The sequence below is a fragment of the Atta colombica genome, unplaced genomic scaffold (genome assembly GCF_001594045.1).
Source record: "Atta colombica isolate Treedump-2 unplaced genomic scaffold, Acol1.0 scaffold288, whole genome shotgun sequence".
Classification (NCBI taxonomy): Eukaryota; Metazoa; Arthropoda; class Insecta; order Hymenoptera; family Formicidae; genus Atta; species Atta colombica.
Window position 1 is genome coordinate 100,449 of NW_017259390.1, and position 19,442 is coordinate 119,890.

Consider the following 19,442-nt stretch of genomic DNA (forward strand, 5'->3'; position numbering starts at 1 on the left):
ATATAATATGTATATATATATATATATTTTTTTTTTTTCTTTCGTATCGCGATCGTAATGAGACGGAGGCGGGAACGGAAGGATATACAGAAGTCCTTATGAAAAAAATGCGCTATTGTCCTTGCAACATCACTGCCGCTCGTTCTCTTTCTCCTCCCCATCCTCCTCTTCCTCCTCTAGCCATTGGCGCAGGATGTTGCTCCTTGGCTGCAAAACAAAAGAGATAGGTGTCATTGATCATTTATCTTTAAATAGAATTGATGTTCTTCGCATAAGCAAGCTCGAGATCATTTATTCCCGATGGAATCGTCTCGACGCATCCATTGGGCACAAGACAGAAGCTGCACTAGATTTCTAGAAATCTTTTCGAGAATTTGTCAGATTAATTAATTTTGAGATGTATAGATCAATGGATGAGAGAAACAAGTGCACAAGTGAATAGATAATTATACGTGCAGATAGATAAGAAATAAATTAAAAAAGACATTTATCTTGGATAGGATGCTCAACTTTTATTGTTAATTACACACGATTGAGTCATATGTTCTAGCACATTTCTTTTTTTCGAAATACTAGTATCAAGTTATTAGTTACAATTATTTATATACAATTTTTAAAAATATACAAATACAAATACTTTCTAAAGATGTTAAAATTTATCACTTAATATATATATACAAGGTGAATCAGAGTCATTGAACCAGCTTTTTACCCTATGAGAAAATAATTGACTGCACACATTATTCAATGAGGTACGAAATCGATAATTTTCTCATAAAAGTTCAATGACTCTGATTCACCCTGTACATATGATTTTTGTATGCTTGCAAAAGTGGTGAAAATAATCCCGGAACCTACAAATGAATGTTTATAATAAAAGATCAGAAAATTGTCATTGTGTACATATTTAGGATTAATATTCGCATTTAATCTTTTTTTATATCTAATAAAAGTCTTCTTAAATTTTTCTCTTTGTATTAATGAGTTGGAAAGAAATAGGAAAGAAAAATTTGCATGTAATTATTTATGTGTTCTAATAATTAATAAAAATTAAAGATTCGTTTAATTCTCAATAAGAACGTAAGTGCTCATGAACACATTAATGGATTGAAGAAAATGTGCAAGCAGTTTACATATAAAAGGGCTAGATCTACAAAAGATTCTGACAATTCTACTCGCATGGCGGATTCCGCTAGACTTCGAACACACATAAAGCAGTTTGTCTTTGATATTGCAACCAATAGATATCGCATTAGGAAGCAGCAAGTACAATAGGATCTTATTGCGAAACCAAGTTGTCGATGAACATCGCATTGCGTTAGTATTATTATGGGATTCGCAATTACCAGGATCACGTTAGTTTGGGAGAACGGGGTGAGACGAGTGATGAGGGTGGCAGTGATGGTGGTGGTGGTTGTGGTGGTAGTGATGATGATGGTGTCGGTATTGGTGGTAGTTGTCGGTAGTTATTAGGGCAGCGCACAAAAACGAGCATTATTGCTCAGCTAGGTTCCCGTTCGGGTCCGTATAGTCGTCGTACTCGTCCTCCGGCTCCTCGTAATCCGTTTCTGCGGGCTCAGGACCCTCGATCGCCGGTACGGATGTGCTCGTGATGTCCTGCTAAGCACACACCAGAATCCAAGCGTACCCCGGCACTACTTCTCTCTATCCCTTTTATCCCGTTTGGTATTAGTAGACTATTAGCGCTGTTGTTATAATACCCCCGTAATAATTACCAAAGAACGCGATCTGTTTTTGCTCGGACAATCCGCTTTTGTCAAACACTATTCGCTTTATCAATTAATTAACATTAGATATCGCCAACGGTATCCTGTTAAAACTATCGAAGGTAGCTAATTTAATAGTTTTATATCCTTGTTTTCGGTTAAAGAAGATTTATCTTCATTTTTATTATTTATATTATATTCATGTTTTAATATTTTACTGTATTTAATACAAAATATTGTATGTATATTTATTACTGTATATATATTTAATATAAAAAAAAATTAATGGAATCATCGGCGATTCTAGTGTTAGCCCTCCGTGATCCAACGTTTTTTTGCACTAGTTCAACCGAGTCACTGCTGCCTGATTATATTTTCCAAAGGATTTTTGAGTTATAAAAAAATCTGAAAAAATTCTGGTGCACTCTTTCAACATTCGAAAATACGATTTTACAACGATACAACCCGCAACGGTTTATTTTTGTACATGCCCGAATTTGAAGCAGAATAATTCAAAATAGAAAATTCGCCTGGGTCTTCAAAGCCCTGGTTAGACCACGGAGGGTTATTTCGAAATCCACGGGAGACTCATGGAGCATTATCATTTTATCTCTATTGCACTGCGAAATTAATGTCCAATGGAACATCTGCGCGTTTCTCTCATTTTGCGAAAGCGACTCTTATATAATTTCATGAAAAACTACATAATATCTATATAATTATGATTGATAAACCACGATTTGAAATAGAATTCCCAAGGATTTCGTAATATCTATATGTATTTGTCTTAATGCACTTTTTGTTAATCTCTCTCGTTACGAATTGAGATTATATACGGCGCAATTTTTATTCCCACAATCCCTTCTGCCCAAACAAACTCCGAAACAAAATAAAGCTATCGATTACCTGCGGTGGTCTCCAGCCACAGCCCGGTAAGGGGAGTCCGTCCGGTCCCAGCGGACACGGGGCATCCAATCCTGGAACACCTTGATCTCCCTTGTTGCCCTTGTCGCCTTTTCTGCCGCGTTTACCCGGCGGCCCCTGCGCGCACACGCGAAATGCATCATCTTTCTGACAGCGCGAAACACCCGATGCAAGTACGCGACGTGCAAATAAGGCCAGGCATAATATTGTTGGATTATGCATTATAGTACTTGATCGATCCGGTGCACAATACCCCGATGAGTACAAAGAGCGAAGGTGAGCCTGTCGAAGGTCGCAGTTTAATTATAACGGATTTTAATTGATAATTACTGCGAAAGGTCTCTTTCATTTCTCGGTCGATCATAGCCTTTTGACTTAATTCACTGTAATTATCGGATCGCCGAGACACGATCTTTTCTATCATCAAAGCTGAGACATGATTTCCTAAAGAAAAAAAAAAAAAAAAAAAAAAAGGAGAAGGCGACGGCGACAGTGCTCCCGTTGGCGCTTCGTTCCTCGAGCGTTTAATGTTAATGTCTCTTCTTCTAACATAATTCGCGCCTCGTCATTATGCGCTTTCACGGAACGGTGGTAGCAGCATATATGTATATATATATATATTTATGTATAATATTTACAAATATCTATGTACGCGCAAAGTGTGTTAGTCTCATGTGGAACTTGGTGGGAATAGTGGGCATGTGTTGAGGAGATTCTCCTCGTGTTCCTACAACTAGAACTTCCTCCGCTTCCTACTTTTCGTGATCTTGTGGCTCCGTGGAGATCCCGCTGTCTCCTCGTCGTGAACGACGACGATGACGACGACGTCGGCGACGGCACGGTGAAGTCCCACCGACGTGATTGCAGCAATAGTTGTGAATAAAAGATAGGTACGAGGATGCGAAAGGACGTATCGCGCGGCGACGTGAGTGCGTGACAATTCGTTTACTTAACAGCCACGAAACTCGTGTAAAACACGCACGATCGATCTCTTCCTTTCAATTCAAAACATCCGATAGTACTCGAAATTGAGTTAAATCAAGCGAAATCTAGAGTGCCAACGACGATAATTAATTTCGCCTTCACTGGTCCGGCATCTCGAACTCGGTGGTTTTGATAAAGGTAAAGGTAAACTAATCGACTAATGCAGGGATCCTCCTGTGTACGAGACTATTCGCTGACTCGTCGAGATAGCGTATGATTGTACGTCCATTATGAAGTGAGCTGCATCCGAATATAGCGCTCTGGTTCGTCGGTTATCGCTCGATAAACAATCTTCGTAAAGCGTATAGGCGATCTAATCACGCACGATCGTTTTCGCATCCTTGTGTGTGAGAGAGAGAAAGAGAAAGAAAGAGAGAGAGAGAGAGAGAGAGGAGAGGAAAGGAGAAATTAGAGAGAAAGAGAGTGACGATATAATTCCGAGTGGATCGCGTTCAATCGCGCGGCGGAGCACGCGCATCGAAAACGTGAATTACTCGAATTAAGTCAATACTCACAGATTCGCCTTTGGCACCTTTCTCTCCCTTCGGTCCCTGGAATTGGTGAACACGGTCAAAAGGAATTTATTCGGTAAACGTTGGCCGTCGTTTTGCGCGCGCGAGACGCCGGTCGTTCCAGAAAGAAAAGCGAGTTTCCAAGCTCGAAAGAGAGCTCGAGGAAAGGTGCCGCGTGTGACCGCGATATCGTATATGTTATATGTATATCGATCACCGGCAGCTTTTCCGTTACCATCATCCGTCACTTCATCGAGAAAGGGGCGGAAAGGGTGGCATATCGATTCGCAGCCGGAACCACGGGCACGGCATTTCGAGTGGATCACTTGGTTATTGCTCTTCCCTCCGACGAGAGACGTCAATAAACCGAGAATATCCGATGTCAATAAAAGCAGCACCGATACGAGAGAGAGAGAGAGAGAGAGAGAGAGAGAGAGAGAGAGAGAGAGAGAGAAAGAGAGAGACACACAGGCACAGAATTTTCCGTTTTAGATTCAGTTTAACTTTCCGAACAATTAGAATTTTGTTAACTGCAGATTCACGTGCAATTATTTATATAACAATATTATTTTTAGAATCACAATTTTGAAAGAAATTAAGGCTTCAGTAAGATTAATATGTTTCTAATTTTTTCTCCGCGATATATTAATGGTATACACTTTTATGCTTATTTCCATCAATGTAGATTAACTTTATTATCGATTCAACTCATTTTCTAATTCTTAGGATTAGAAGAAGATGAAAAGTAAATTTTGAACTGAGATTAAAATTAATAATCTACATTAAAATTAATAATACTTAATAATCTACATTAAAATTAATAATCTACAGGAAAAAACTATTCTTAAATTAACACTAACGTGCTCATAAGCAAAAATATTCTATAATTTAGTTTCAAAGATCTTACAATTAGTCTTGATTTGATTAAATTTGTGTTGCAAGTATTATTTTGCATTCAAATAATTCAAGACTAAAAATCTTGCAGCAATATAATTCAATCAAATCAAAACTAAAATCTTTAAAACAGGATTAAAATATTTTTGTTTATATATGAAAATATTATTGTCGAAGACTAATTTTTTTTCTGTATATATATATATAGATGGAAACTGGCATTAAGATGCACTTCATAAATATGCACGCCGCGATGAGTTACATGGACGCTTTTAATTTAAAATTTCCTTCTTCTAACGAATGGCATTTTTTTTATTTGCACGTGAAGCTTAAAATTTTTATGACTTTTCACAAATAATCATAATTAATTACAAGTAATTTTTTTACGGCAACATCTTTCACTTGTAAAAAGTTAAATTTACTTTGAATCGCGATTAATTTAAATCTGTGGTTCTAATTTTAAATAAAAAAGGAAACATTTGCGCCCTGGGAGATACAACTATTCGTACGATGTGAGATATATAGTCGTATGTTCAAAGGTGAAAGAGATTATCCTTCTTCAAGTACCTTCCTGTGCATTCGAGAGTACATACAAGAGAGTTGTTCCGTTTATACGCTCTCGCATTGGTGCGCATCGAGCGGTCACACGAGCACTGCTCGAGCATCCTTCCGGATACTCCAGAGAGAAGCACGAGGGAGTTGCGCGTTTCCCCCTCCGTTATAATTCGGCCGTAAATTTTCATCGGGTACGACCCTCTCTAACTTGGTCATATGCCGACGAGGTGGTACACCACCTAGGGACCACCTAGTTCTTATCCATTTCTTAAATCTAATTCAACAGTTACTCGTGCAAATAATATCAAAATAAACTCTGATCTTCTTTGTATAAAGCATTATTATGCGAAAATATCAAATGACACACGGAATCGATCGCGTTGGAATTATGTTCTACATATATATCAATACTTAAATTGAAAAAATTATCTGTGCATGACTTTTGATATGCAATTGAATATAAAGGAAAAAAAAAAGAAATTTGTGAGACTAGATTCCGAACGAAAGAGGGAGAAAGGCGCAAGACGCTGCTCCGTTCTCTTCGAAATCGGACGGAGGAGGCAAAAAGAGAGGGCTCTTTTTGATTTTTTTTTCTTTTTTTCTTTTTCTTTTTGTTTCAAGACAGTCCCCGGGGTAGATCAGGCGGAATGTGTCGTCGTTACCCCGGGCTGGTCAGACCGTGTCAGACTGTGTCGCAGTCGCGCTGGAGGACGAGCGATAATCGAAAGCCAACTGTACCTCCGCACCGGGAATCCCGTCGGTACCCTGGGGACAAACACAGATCGACTCGTTAGCGTGTCTCTTCGTGACGACGACGGTGAGATGTAATCGAGTCAGCGAGTTAACTTGACGCCCGTATCTCGGACATGACTCGATCTCGGTACGTGACTGCGCGACGATCACAGGACTTAAGAAATCGCGAGTGACGTGAAACAAAGATTGAAAAAGATCGGCGATCGATCGAAATCACAATGTTTGATCGAATTCGCGAAAGAGTATCCCGTGAGTATCTCTCCTTTCCGTTGTGCGCTGATTGCGCAATCGAGAGTTCATTTGAAGCATTATTTGTCAAGGAATTCGATTGCCGTAGAGATCGACTTTAAATGTATAAAGAGAGAAATCTATCTCGGTAAAATATTTATCGAGAACGCCTCGAACGATCCGACCGCGAAACCGAGAGAAAATTATTGTTTGATGAAGGGCAAGATTGCCTCAGGATAATACTCGGTAAATCTTGAGATACATTGCTGAAAGATTTCGATAAACACGAGCAAAGCGAGGCGATATCGCACGTTAGATGGATCAGATTCGAACGGCGGATAAATACTTGATAAAGCATAGGACTTACAGGCAATCCCGGATCTCCTCTTTCTCCCTTCGTTCCTGGCTCGCCCTGTGCACCCTGAAAGTACGAAGAAACATGACGAGCGATTTTGAGTAACTCGGCTCGCTCTCGTCGTTAAAAGAAAGCCAATGAGGATGAAACCGCGCTCGCGTTCTCTCGAATCTAATTTCGGTCGATTGATTGATATATTTCGGTTCGCGAGACGAGATAAGACGAGAGACGAGACACCGAGACACGGAAATAGAGCGTGTCCGAGAACGAGAAAAGTAATGATATAGTGAAAACGGGGTCATCCCGTAGATCGCTCACCTTCATGCCGTCTAATCCTGGTGATCCCTGAAAGGTAGAGGAAACCTCGTCAGATACACGACGTAGCCCATCGATAATATCGAGCGTGTAATATTGTCGACAGCGACTTAAAAACTATGTCGCGGAGGGAAACTTTTATTATTAGAGATCGCCCTTTTGACACCGTCGCTGCGCCCTCGAGTGTTTCAGGCAGGGATGTTCGAATCTCCAAAAGATCGATCTTCCCAAATGACAATAGCGATTTTAAACCAATCTGTTTGCGAAAAATTTATTTTTTTCAATCAAAAAGAGCCATTTAAAACCGATCTCTCTTTGTAAAGAATTGCTTATTTTCTTTTTAACAAAGAGGACTATTTCGAAGAGGGATATTTTTGCAAAAAATCGCTTTTTAGCGAATCGATTTGGAGATCGCACATCCCTGGTTTCAGGATCGGTTCTCGGTTTAATTCTCGTTGTGCCGATCGATTCGCGTGAAAATTCCATCGGCTCGGCGAGAAAGAATATTTGCACAGCGCTGCTGTTTCACTATATAAATATATATAGCTGCAACTCTCGATCGCGTTACGTCCGCCCCCTCGCAGTATCCCTGCGCGCGCGAGGAAGTTTCGAAACTCTCGTTCGGATTTTCAAATTAAGTTATAGTTGCGCTATATCGCGCTTGATGTGTCGGTACAGATATTGGCCGGGGATATTCGATCGGTTTTCGTTGTAACGAAATTGCGTTTCTATCGGATTCTGTACTCGCGCTCTTGTTACATCGAATATTCCCATACTTGGTAAATATTTGAGGTGTAACTGCGAATTTTTATTATGTATAATTTCATGATGGAGAGATTCCGAGCTATTTCTTAAAAACGATGTGCAAACATTTCTTTCGCGAATAAAACTCTCACTCGGCGTATAATGAATTAGATTTAGTCTCCGTTCTTTGGGCGTTTCAACTACGAAACTCATCTTCGCCCATCATCGCAAGATATAATCTTCACCCCCGCTTTCGTATTATCAAAATTAATTCCGACACCGAGAGAGAGAGAGAGAGAGAGAGAGAGAGAGAGAGAGAGAGAGATAGAGATAGAGAGAGGGACAGACTGACAATCGAGGGCGGTCGGCGTCGTCGGAAGGTAAAGCGAGAGCTTGAGCAAAGTTGAAAGAAAAAAAAAAAAAACGAGCGTACTTCGTACCGAAGCGTCGACGCTTCGTCGCGTCTTTGTGCTTATCCTCTTTTTTTTTCTTCTTTTCGATCTTATTTCTAAGGTAGCAAGATTAATCGCCGGTCTGAACGATCCGCCGATTAACGCCACCATCGTGGTCGCAGCAAATTAACACGTGTTAATTTTTAGTTGTTTCTTTTCTCCTTGTCTTTAATCGTTTTCCATTGCAATTTTATGCAACAGATGCAAATACATAGAGAGAACGGAAGAACGAAAGTGAGCAGAGAAATCTCGTTGTCCGGATTGGCTCGGATCGCAAAACATGTCGGAACACAATGCAAAGAAGCAAAAGGTATCTGATTATGTTACTGGATTATCGTGTGTGAAAGCATTAATTTGGTAGGCAGTTTTAGAAGCAAAGGACACAGGCACATGCACATTCTGTTTATTAATCGGGACAATGTAAAACAAAACTGCTGTTAGAATCAGTATTCACATACGCATTCAATTAGGTCGCCTTAAGTTGATCGGCTTAAGAGGAACGCCGCCTTAACAATTAACGCACGCACACACACGCCTGAGGATTCGTGTGTACATATACTTGTGTATATATATATTTATATATATATATATATATATATATATGTGTACATATATATATGTGCACACAGAGTGTCTCCTGTGTCTACTGAAACATTCCTCCAATTATGGATTCTTCCGCGCACAGTCGACTTTCGCTCAGGCGAAAAGATCAAATATTTGACAAGTAAAGTTGAAATTTTCGTTAAGACAAAACTCGTTTTAAATTAGCTGAAAAATATTAGCTGCTCTCGCATCTCGGAGTACAGTTTTATAATTCGAGGAAAATCCTTTAATCTCGGACGTCGGAAATCATCCTAATTAGATTATGTCAAGATTTTCGTTACGAAGGAAAAGTCGATTTTCAGGTTCGTCAACGAATCCGTAAGAGGCCTTCGACACAACGTTGACAGCCTGTGTGTTTGTGTGTGTGTGTGTGTGTGTGTGTGTGTGTGTGTGTGTGCGTGTGTGTGTGTGTATACCTGCACACGATACGCAGTTACGTGTGTAAATGCACCTTTTACTTGTACTTACATTTACAGACATACACATACAAATGAGTATACAGCGCGTTCTCGAGTTTCATCGGCGAACTTTCGTGAGCCATCCGGCGCACTAAAACGGAACTTTTTAATGGTACTCTTACTCGTGAGTATTTCGTTGACTGAAATTTCGGCGAGATTGGGGCTGTATATCAAATTAAAACAAACATAGATATCCTTGTTCTACAGAATTTATAATTACAGACGTTTCCATATTGATTTACGTTTCAGTTTCTTCGCCATTGATCAACGAGATACTCACGCAAGCAAGAGTATATTTAATAAAACTGAAAAACTCCGTTCTGGCGTCCCGAAAAAAATCGCGTATTCGTCGATAGGATTGAGAATAGCTGTATATTTATATACATCTCTCGACTTGCGCATCTCGACGCGACTGCGTTTCTCGTTTCACACATACGTTCCTTTGTGTACACACACACGCACGTGTGTCGCGCGTGTATGTGTGAGCGTTTGTATACATATATGACGTGTTCGTGCTCGTGTATTAAATATGTATATGTGGGCGTCATAAACTTTACACGCACAGGAGAATTGCCGCCAGATAGGGATCGTCGGCATGGAGTCCGACGGAACTTCGTTTCGCTCTCTCGCGCAGACTTTCTCGTCCAGTTTATCTTCTTAAGACTAAATCTGCGTTAATTTATCGGGATGTATACAGGGTGTTAGAAGTAGTCCGCTTGTATAGTCCGTTGTATACGGTACATCGATTGTGACGGCGTGCCGAGGGCACCGTATATTCTACACTGTACATTTTAGCGATTCTTCTTGCCTCTTGTATTTTTAGACGTCGAGGATAGTGTGCGATCGATTAACGCGGAAGTTGATTTAAACGACTCAAAATGCTGTAGCTTCATAGAACAGTATTTTTCGACACGAATTTGATACAATTAATTGTTATCAATTCTTGTGTAAAAATTAATTTCCGTGGAAAAATTGTTATTAATTCCAGCTCACGGATGAGAGGATTCTTGCGATTTATTGTATCTCTAGGATTTTAAAATTGAAGGGACAATTTTCAGTAAATCAATTTCCGTGCGATCGAAGCCGCACCAACCACAGATCTTTCACAGGAAGTAGTTGGAAGTACTTTTGACTTTCCTATATATCGAGATCGTCTTTAAAGATGCTTTCATGGAGCATCTCGTTGTACTTCGAATAAGATCCTTCTTAGGCCGAGTGATCACCTACAGTAATTACATCTTGCGTGTAAATCGTGCGATATTCCCGAACTGACACGAGGATCGTAACTCATGATATTGAAACCCTTCCACATTTCTGTCAGCATTCGCAAAACACTTTGTAAAAGGACAAAGCTCGGTTAACTCCGAATTTGTCGACTACGTCGCCGAGAAACGCTTGTCGAAATTATTGACTATTGTAAACGTTAAATCGCGTCCACCAAGCGTTTATGTAGTTGACGTTTAGTTTATATCGCCAAAGAGCATGTCGTATCGACTTTATTATTGATGAAAACGTCACGCACTTGTGTTTCTCAGCTACGTTAGAGTTCCGCAGGAAAATATCGCAAACTATCGATAGCACGTTAGTGCACCCGACAGGATAGAGCGGAAAAGCCGAAAGTGCAGGCAGAGAGAGAGGGAGAGAGAGAGAGAGGGAGAGAGAGAGAGAGAGAGAGAAAGAGAGAGAGAGAGAGACAGAGAGAGAGAGGGACGAGGTGTACCTCCTACTTATTATTCGTAGCGGCCAGTCTCGGAAACGGTTTTACTACTGTTCGGCGAACATGAAATTTTCTCGCGACCGATGTTCACGCGCGATATCACCGACGTTTCCCACGACTCTCGTAAAAGATGCTTGCCGAATGTAAAGGGAGTCGGAATACACCGACATTTGCCCGGTTCTCCCTCTTCCGCTGCCACGCCTCGACTACTGCTTCTTTATGCAAGCTTTATGCAAGCGATGATTTAAAACGCATCTAGCTGTATTCTGGGCGAGAAGCCGCTTTTAGCAAATTTAATTATCAATCAACGCGATTTTTATCAATGTTCGCGTCCTGATCAAGCAGTGTTGAAAGATGAGAGATGTTATTGATGTTCCTGATGAAGCCATCCTGACGCCAGCAACGAGTAATCAGGAAAATGTTCAACGCGATTAACTTGTACTTCGATGTGAATCTTGTTTTTACATTTGTTCTTTAACTTTTATCGTGAGAGAAAGGATCACGTCCGATTTCTCGCTTTTGACGTCACAATTTAGTACAATAGCGATGTGATCGGGAGTCTTAATTTTTATTCTCTTCTGTTTCTTTCCTCCTTTTTCCCCTTCATCAATATATCTTACAGAAATTTCCCTTCCCTTGTAACCGTGCGGAATTCTTGATGATTCGTGAAATGCGACTGGAATGCTACGAAGAAATGTAGAACGAAGAGGAATCATGATAAATGGCTAGGTTATTATTAGGTGCCGGCAATGCTGCGAGAGCGAGCTTTCGTTAAGTACAAGCCGACTGAATTATTCTCAAGAGAGGCACAACGGAAAAGTAGATTTTACCAGACAAGGGACAGACTGAAAATTGTTTCTCAAGGCTCGTCAAATTAGTTTGGGCGAAAATTAAACTTCTACTTTTCGACACTTCTGGACCGGTAAAACTGCGCCTTCATCTAATTTTGTTCTTTCTTCTTGTCACATTTGTAAAAAATAGTTTATTTCAAATAAAAATTGAGCTCTAAATAAAAAGCACGCTCTTCAAGTTTTATGCAAAATGTACTACGCAAATTTATGCGATTCGAGGGGATAAAATATCGCGAAATTATCAAGTAGAATATATTTCGTATATAACGCGATGAAATAATATCGTATACTTCACTCCGTTATGCTGCAATAGTGCGATAACTAAAGCACCGTTTTCGCATTTAATTCGATAAGATCGAGAAGTCCTTACATGCTTACATTATTGTGATGACTTGTTCGGAGAAACGGCGTCCGTACGCTTCTTTTCGTATACGCTGATGACACAAAATTTAGCGGGACGGCGAAGTTCGAATTCTTTTTAGATCCACCAAACTCTGAGTACTCGTGTCTACAATCGAGAATCTGTTCTCGATGGCGCGAGCGGCTTGCGTATAAAGCCGACACGTAGAGTAAATTAAGAGGACGGATGGTAGCAATGCGTTAACGCGTGAACCGAGATCGAGCAGCTTATTTTGAAAGTGGCGTAAACCAAATCTCATGGAGTTCGTTAAAGCGAACATGTGATATCGCGGTCTCTTTGCCCGCGGATTAATTAATTCATTAATCTGGTTTAAACTCTTTGCAGAATAAGCAGCTCCGCGGTGTACACGACATCGAACATACAGGGATGATCTCGAGAAGATATATATTTTAGCAACGAATTTTTTGACGAATCGAAGTTTCTTTCTCAGCCAATAATTTCAGGCAATTTAATTAGAGAATACATCGAAAATGTGCCTTTTTAAGAATTCGTCAAAGAATCCGTCTTCTAAAATAATTTTAGGCAGTAACCGAACATATACAGCTTTATTCCAATATCACCGATTTTCAGGCGTAATTTTCACTTCGTGTGGCCAACTCTTTGACGAGTTTTGGTACCCTGGAAGACGTCCCTTCCGCGTTCTTGTAGTCGCCAACATTAGACATCGAATCGCTCGACGAATCTATTCCACGCCTGTAAACGCTGTGAAAAATTACGATCGCAAGCTATATACACTGAAACAATACTAAATTTAACAAATATTCATTTGAATAATTCTAAGCAAATATTTACTAAATGTTAAGCATATATTTATTTAATACAAAAATCATCGATTTGATTTAATTATCATTTTGTTTGTTGAGTAAATATTTATTGCAAGTAAATATTTACTTAGCACTATTCAATAAATATGTATTAGAATTTAGTAGATTTTTTCCAGTGTACGGAACTTGTATGATCCGATTTTTGGATTTCGTTCTCGAGCGAAGTCGGACGCAAAGGAACACCATCGACGTTGAAAACTTTTCAACGCCGAGGCGCGCGTATTCTTTCAAGACACACGTGTGTCCGTGAGATTCGATCGGTAATATACTTTCCGATGTCGAAAGGAAAAATGCGCGACCTCGGCGTTCCGCCGTATCAAAGTGGATCGAATTTTCTCAATTTCGAAGAAGGCTGTCGTTAAACTTCGCGTTAAAACACCTCGAACGTAGAGTCTGTAGTGACCTCGCTGGCAGACGAGACCGACCGACGGCGCTCGAGATCCATCTCGACGGAATCCAGCCAACTTGGAGAGTCCTAAACGCCTCGCGATTGCAATTGTATCGATAACGCGTTAACGGCAGTCGTCGTCGTCGTCGGCAGCGACTGTCTTCGCGCGCGCAAAATATTTAACCAGACGTCCGCTCGCCTCCTTTCGAATCACCATTCTCGACGTGACGACAGTCGCACTTCGTCGATGCTCCCTCTTACCCTAAAAGCCCTTTTGTATGGTATCGTATGTACACGCAGAAGTAAAGCGTACTCGAGAGGCGATCGAGAGGCACGCTTCGCCAGGCTGCGTCGCGCGATAGTGTGTGAACGCACTTATCGGCTTATCAGCGAATTCCGCGGCGGCGACGCCAAGTTACGATGACGTTAGGAGCGGGAGGTCCGCGTTCTTACCATGGCGCCAGGTTTCCCGGAATCCCCGGGCTTTCCGGACTCTCCCCTCAGTCCCATGGGGCCCTGAAAGTAGATAGACAGAATGCCCATCAGCATGTTTCGTCGCCGCATTCAACGCGGTCTCGCAGGTGGTGGATCAAGCGCGCGACTTTTCCGTCGCTCGGAGGAGGATATGCAGGCTCTAACTTGTATTCGATCTTTTTGTCATGCAGAGAGATTGCGTGTATACCTTCGTAACATTGTGCGCACGCCTCCTCCCCTCTTTCTTTCTTGTGTATCTACTTCGTTCTGGCGATAAAGTCCAATTCGTTAATTATACCACGTGCCACAATATACTCTACAACTCTTTCAGTCCCAAAAAATTTTTTTCAAAGAATGGAGAAAGAAATTTTGTGTATATATTTGAGTGTATTGATAAAAAAAAATAAACAACGTTATTTTTCTGTTTTAGATGAAAAATTTATCGAAAAATTGCAGTAAACTCACAAAATGGACTGAAAGAGATACTAACGCTAACAATGTAACGTTCGGAATTTTCGGAACGCGATTTTTTTGCAGAAAAAGCAAAGGATACAGGACAGTTTTTTTTTCCGAGAACGTTCGGGGGGGGTCCCATCTGCGTTCTATCTGCCTTTGTGCGTCCTGTATCCGCGTTTCCTTTTTAGAGCGCGCTTAAGGCTACACGTGTGTGCGTGTGTTTGAGTGCATGCTGTGTGTAATCTGGAGAGAAAATACGTACGGGCAGTCCCATCGGACCAGGATCCCCTTTGGCACCCTTTTCTCCCTGTAACGTGAAAAAAGAAAGAGCGACGCGTGAGAACGGGCTTGTCCGCATTGCAATGGTGTCGCGCACGCAAAAAGGTGATTTCAAAGATCACCGGCGTGAATAGCTTCACGCCTCGGGAGTCACATCGCAAACGCGATCTTTCTCGCATACGAAGGGTTCTCAACTACAGCTTCTTTTCTCTCATTATTTTGCGATCAGAACGAATATCTTTCTCGACTGTGGCTTTACTTTTCGTATCATCACGATGTAAAATAGAGAAAATTAAAATATTCAAAAGAGAATGATTTTTTTTTTATTCTGTTAGCGCATTGTACATTTTTTGTTCTCTGCGCAGCACGAACTAAACTAATAAACGTGAAAAAATAACGCCATTTATTATTGCGATCATAACCGGACTCGCTGTAGTTGTTACGTTTTCCAAATTCAGTGATAGTACGACGGAGATAAATAAAAATATAAAGCTTGATGTATAAAAGGTTTTTCACGATGGTTTTTCGAACAAAACGGAGCGATGTAAACAGATCGATTCTGTTATTCGATGTCTGCAATCTCGGAGAGAGAAATCAACATTCGTTTTCCATTGCGCGAACGCGAACGCGTATAACTGCTTTTATATTCTATACACGCGAACAATAGATAGGTAATGGTTACTGACAGGATCGCCCTTGGCGCCATCATGTCCTCTGTCACCCTTGATCCCGGGTGGGCCCTGCAGTCCGGGGGTACCAGCGGGTCCTGGGGGTCCGGGCGGGCCCATTATCTATACATCGACAATATCACGAATTAATAACTATCGACACTTAAATCAGAGGCACGCGATGTGATTTTTCGCTACATCATATACGATTAACCCCGGCGGTATAGGATGCTTGTTTTCTTGCTGGATTGCTAGCTAGAATAAATTCTTGCCACTGTATTGGCTACGATGCTGACACTGTCAGTATGGCAACTTATGCGATGACAAGATTCTAATCCAGCTAAGAATCCAATAGGAAAACAAATATCGTGTGTCACAAGCTTAATAGACGCGTTCAGGAGAAAAAGCAGCTTTATAACTGTTGCAAAATTTTTTAATACGATTGATCTTGTCCTTAATTCCTCATTGGGTCTAAACCAATCATATTAATGTATTCCAATCATATTAATGTATTTCCAATTGTCCTTGCAAAACTGCTTATTCTATTCCACGCAGCTATTGTTAATTAATCACTAAAATTATATCACAGGACTATGTTCGGATTTCCATCCGAGTGTTATCTAAAGATCATTTTACTTTTGTTCACCGAATATTAAACAAGAATAAAATGATGTCTAAAAAGCACTTGGATGGGAATCTGAACACGTCCGCAAAATTTCTAATATTATAATTTATTAGAGCGCGATCTAACACGAAAAATCGCATCGTATATTTTATCGATAAGAAAAGGTTATTCTTCCATAATTAATTTTTGGATTTTAAAACAGCTATGAAGATTTTGATCGATTATAATTATAAAAAAGACATAATTATAATTTTAATCGATAATAATAATGAAAAATGAATAATTACAAAAAGTATTATTATTGTATTTTATTTTCCTAAAAATTCCAACGCGGATGAATGTATCATAAAATCGAGGAGAAAAACGGATTTTGTTCGACAATTTTTACAGCTTTGAGCGAATTGCTTTATAATCCCCATAAATCGTGCCGCAAAGGGTTACATAACTACATAAAACGCGGCCATAACGGAGCACAAAGTCGATGTCGCAATGGCGCAACCGAAAATTTAAAACCCGCTCGAACAGACAACACGGAAGCGAAGTAATATTGTCCACCGTATTTTTATTTTTTGTATTTTTTACAAACCGGACATTACCGTATATCGTAGTAACTAGAGAATTCATTCATGAGAGAACGCGTTTCGTGAGTTAACTTACCACTTCTCCGGCGTTCATCTCGAATGTGCCGTCTCCCTGCGAACAAACGCGCATTTGTGTTCATACATGTTGTATTACTATCACGTTACACTATTCAATGTAACATTAACGATTTTCCATCGCGCATCCTTCCTCGATCAAGGGCGATTCTTTTGTCGCACGATCGAGGACGAAGGCATGAAGATATCTCAGATACAAACTGTCACATACCTGTCTTCGCCTGAGCTTTTTGTACTTCTATGGGTGGAAGGTCGATATCCCGCCATGAAAAGAAATTTATTTTATCGTGAGATACTGCCTAACGCACGCTTGCATCGAAATCGCAGTTCTGGTGCTATCGCATCAAAACTGCGATCGATCGTGAAACTATTGTGACGAAAATATGAGCATTTATGCGGAAGATGTGGCAGCTTCGCGATCGAAATCACAGCAGCTGCATTTATCGATGATCGTCCATAAAAAGTATAAGTATTATTCTTCGATAATAGAATTTTGCTTAAATTTATTGAATCCTGAATAAAACTAATTTCTGCAAAATCATTTCGATAGGATCATATTTCATACAATCATTTCATAGGATCATATTGTAACCATGATTCGATTTAGGTCAAGATTAAAAAGGCAAAATAATAAATATGTATGTTGAAAGCATATATTTATAATTCCTTATATACTTCTCTTATTATATAATTCATGTTATCTATATTTATATAATTTTTTCTACATCCATTTTTATTAGTTTTATTATACGTATTATTTATATTATATAAATTCTTTTATATAAATTCTTTTTTTATTTTTTTTTATCGAACAGACATTAATTATTGATATCACATTAATTTTCAAAACAGCGTCAACGCAAGTAACAAAATTTAACAAACTCACCGATTCGCCTTTCTCTCCCTTTTCGCCTTTCAGTCCAGGATAGCCCTGTCGACAAGTAGAATCACATAAGACGGAATATTTATGATAAGAAGGGTCGTTGAAGCTATGACGTTTAAGACCATTTACGTACCGGTGGGCCGGGTAGACCCGGAGGTCCCATAAGGCCGGGGGGACCAATATCGCCGTAGTCGCCCTTTTCACCTTTGGGTCCGGATATTCCCTGAAATAAGGGACAAGAAAACGCGACATATGTAAAATGTTACAACTTTATTCTTTAATAATTTAAGTACGCTAGTAGTGTCAATTCGATGATCAAAAATTAATTTGTGGACATTTATTATTTCAGTTGAATGATTGTGTTGTAAGGCCGACAATATGTGGCGCACAGTTTGACTGAAACAAATATATTTAGGAATTTATATTAATTATTACTATCCCAAACATCTAGCTTTAACTATCTTTATATACTCTTTCTATATTTATATAATATATTCATAGATATTGGTCGTATTTTTATATTTTATTCTTCCTTTAAAAAACCTTCCATATATTACGTAATATTGAATTTGCACATTAAGTAGATTTAACACATAATATTCGAAACATTATATGAGCGCAACTGAAAATTGCGTTGATATAATATTACAGGTATTATAGTGTTGGTAATAATTCAGCGCAGAAGGGATATCTAATATTTAATACATAATAGCGCGGATATATCCTTTTTGAAATAACGTGCTTAATATTCTTTTAAAGTCTATTTGGACAATGCAAAAATGTTTACTTAACTCATTTATACTAATAACTCGGAAATCACATTTTTTGTAGCATTTGTTAAGCGATATATTAATGCTACTGAAAGAAACGTTAATTCTTAAGGCATCGAAAAATGTCACAGAAAAATAGCGGACAATACAGAGTTTTTGCAATAACGTAATTTCAGATACGATAAACGCTAAAGTCATGTTATCCATTTAATTAATTAAAAACATTCCGTATCTGGATAAACGGTATTGCAGAAACTCCCTATTAAGTATATATAATACTATGAATTTATTTTCCTACAACTTTCGGGAGATTCTCTCTCGCATTTGCTCAACTTGATTCAACAATCACTGCAAATACGCTGGCATTATGCAAAAGTCCGACAACGCGAGGGATATTAAATTTTCGTCACCTTTGTAAAACACGGTGGCCATAACGTCTCCCGAATATTACACCATGAAGGGCGTGGAAAGACGAGGAGATTTGGGGAAACCATTTCTCATTTGCGTCCCACTTACCGGTAATCCGGGGGGTCCTTGGATACCAGGATCGCCGTCGGTTCCATTGAGCCCCTGCAAGCCCTGCAGTCCCATCTCTCCCTTGGGCCCTGAAAGCGAATTTGCCGACCGTGAGCTGCTCGGTTGCTCGAGCTCGCCGAAGTTAGATTAATTCGCGCGCGTGAGCGCGATCGATGACACTCCGCAATTCCGAAACGCGCGCGTGGCAAGAAACCTCCGGCGCATTGCCCACTTCGCCTTCCGTCGTTTTTCCGCTCTCGACTTCATTTTACTCCGGGCGATTTCCCCGTGCCGGGAATACTTCCGGCGTGTTTATCGCGTTTCGATAAAACGGCTCACTCGAGGGACATCCACAGACACACGACGTTTATTGTTGTTCTAAATATCAGAGATCTTTGAATATATATATA

The 19,442-nt window shown here is 39.9% G+C and overlaps 1 protein-coding gene across 16 annotated transcripts in view; it reads right to left on the bottom strand.

Moving 5' to 3' along the window:
- The window catches only part of LOC108689963 (collagen alpha chain CG42342), a 168,321-nt gene continuing 148,879 nt past the window's right edge, over positions 1-19,442 (bottom strand). For 5 of the 16 annotated variants that reach the window (XM_018196974.1, XM_018196967.1, XM_018196975.1 and 2 more), the window contains 15 exons: positions 19,033-19,121; positions 17,880-17,969; positions 17,750-17,794; positions 17,075-17,101; positions 16,865-16,900; positions 15,601-15,705; positions 14,898-14,942; positions 14,159-14,221; positions 7,251-7,277; positions 6,945-6,998; positions 6,335-6,361; positions 4,151-4,186; positions 2,634-2,768; positions 1,347-1,620; positions 1-207 (listed from right to left, as the gene is read on the bottom strand). In XM_018196974.1, coding sequence (XP_018052463.1) covers positions 1,495-1,620; positions 2,634-2,768; positions 4,151-4,186; positions 6,335-6,361; positions 6,945-6,998; positions 7,251-7,277; positions 14,159-14,221; positions 14,898-14,942; positions 15,601-15,705; positions 16,865-16,900; positions 17,075-17,101; positions 17,750-17,794; positions 17,880-17,969; positions 19,033-19,121 — 905 coding nt within the window. In that variant the 3' untranslated portion in view covers positions 1-207; positions 1,347-1,494. Of the gene's footprint in view, positions 208-1,346; positions 1,621-2,633; positions 2,769-4,150; positions 4,187-6,334; positions 6,362-6,944; positions 6,999-7,249; positions 7,278-12,450; positions 13,196-13,966; positions 14,222-14,897; positions 14,943-15,600; positions 15,706-16,864; positions 16,901-17,074; positions 17,102-17,749; positions 17,795-17,879; positions 17,970-19,032; positions 19,122-19,442 lie in introns of those variants that run through there. The other 11 variants (XM_018196969.1, XM_018196966.1, XM_018196972.1 and 8 more) reach the window with 10 other exon arrangements.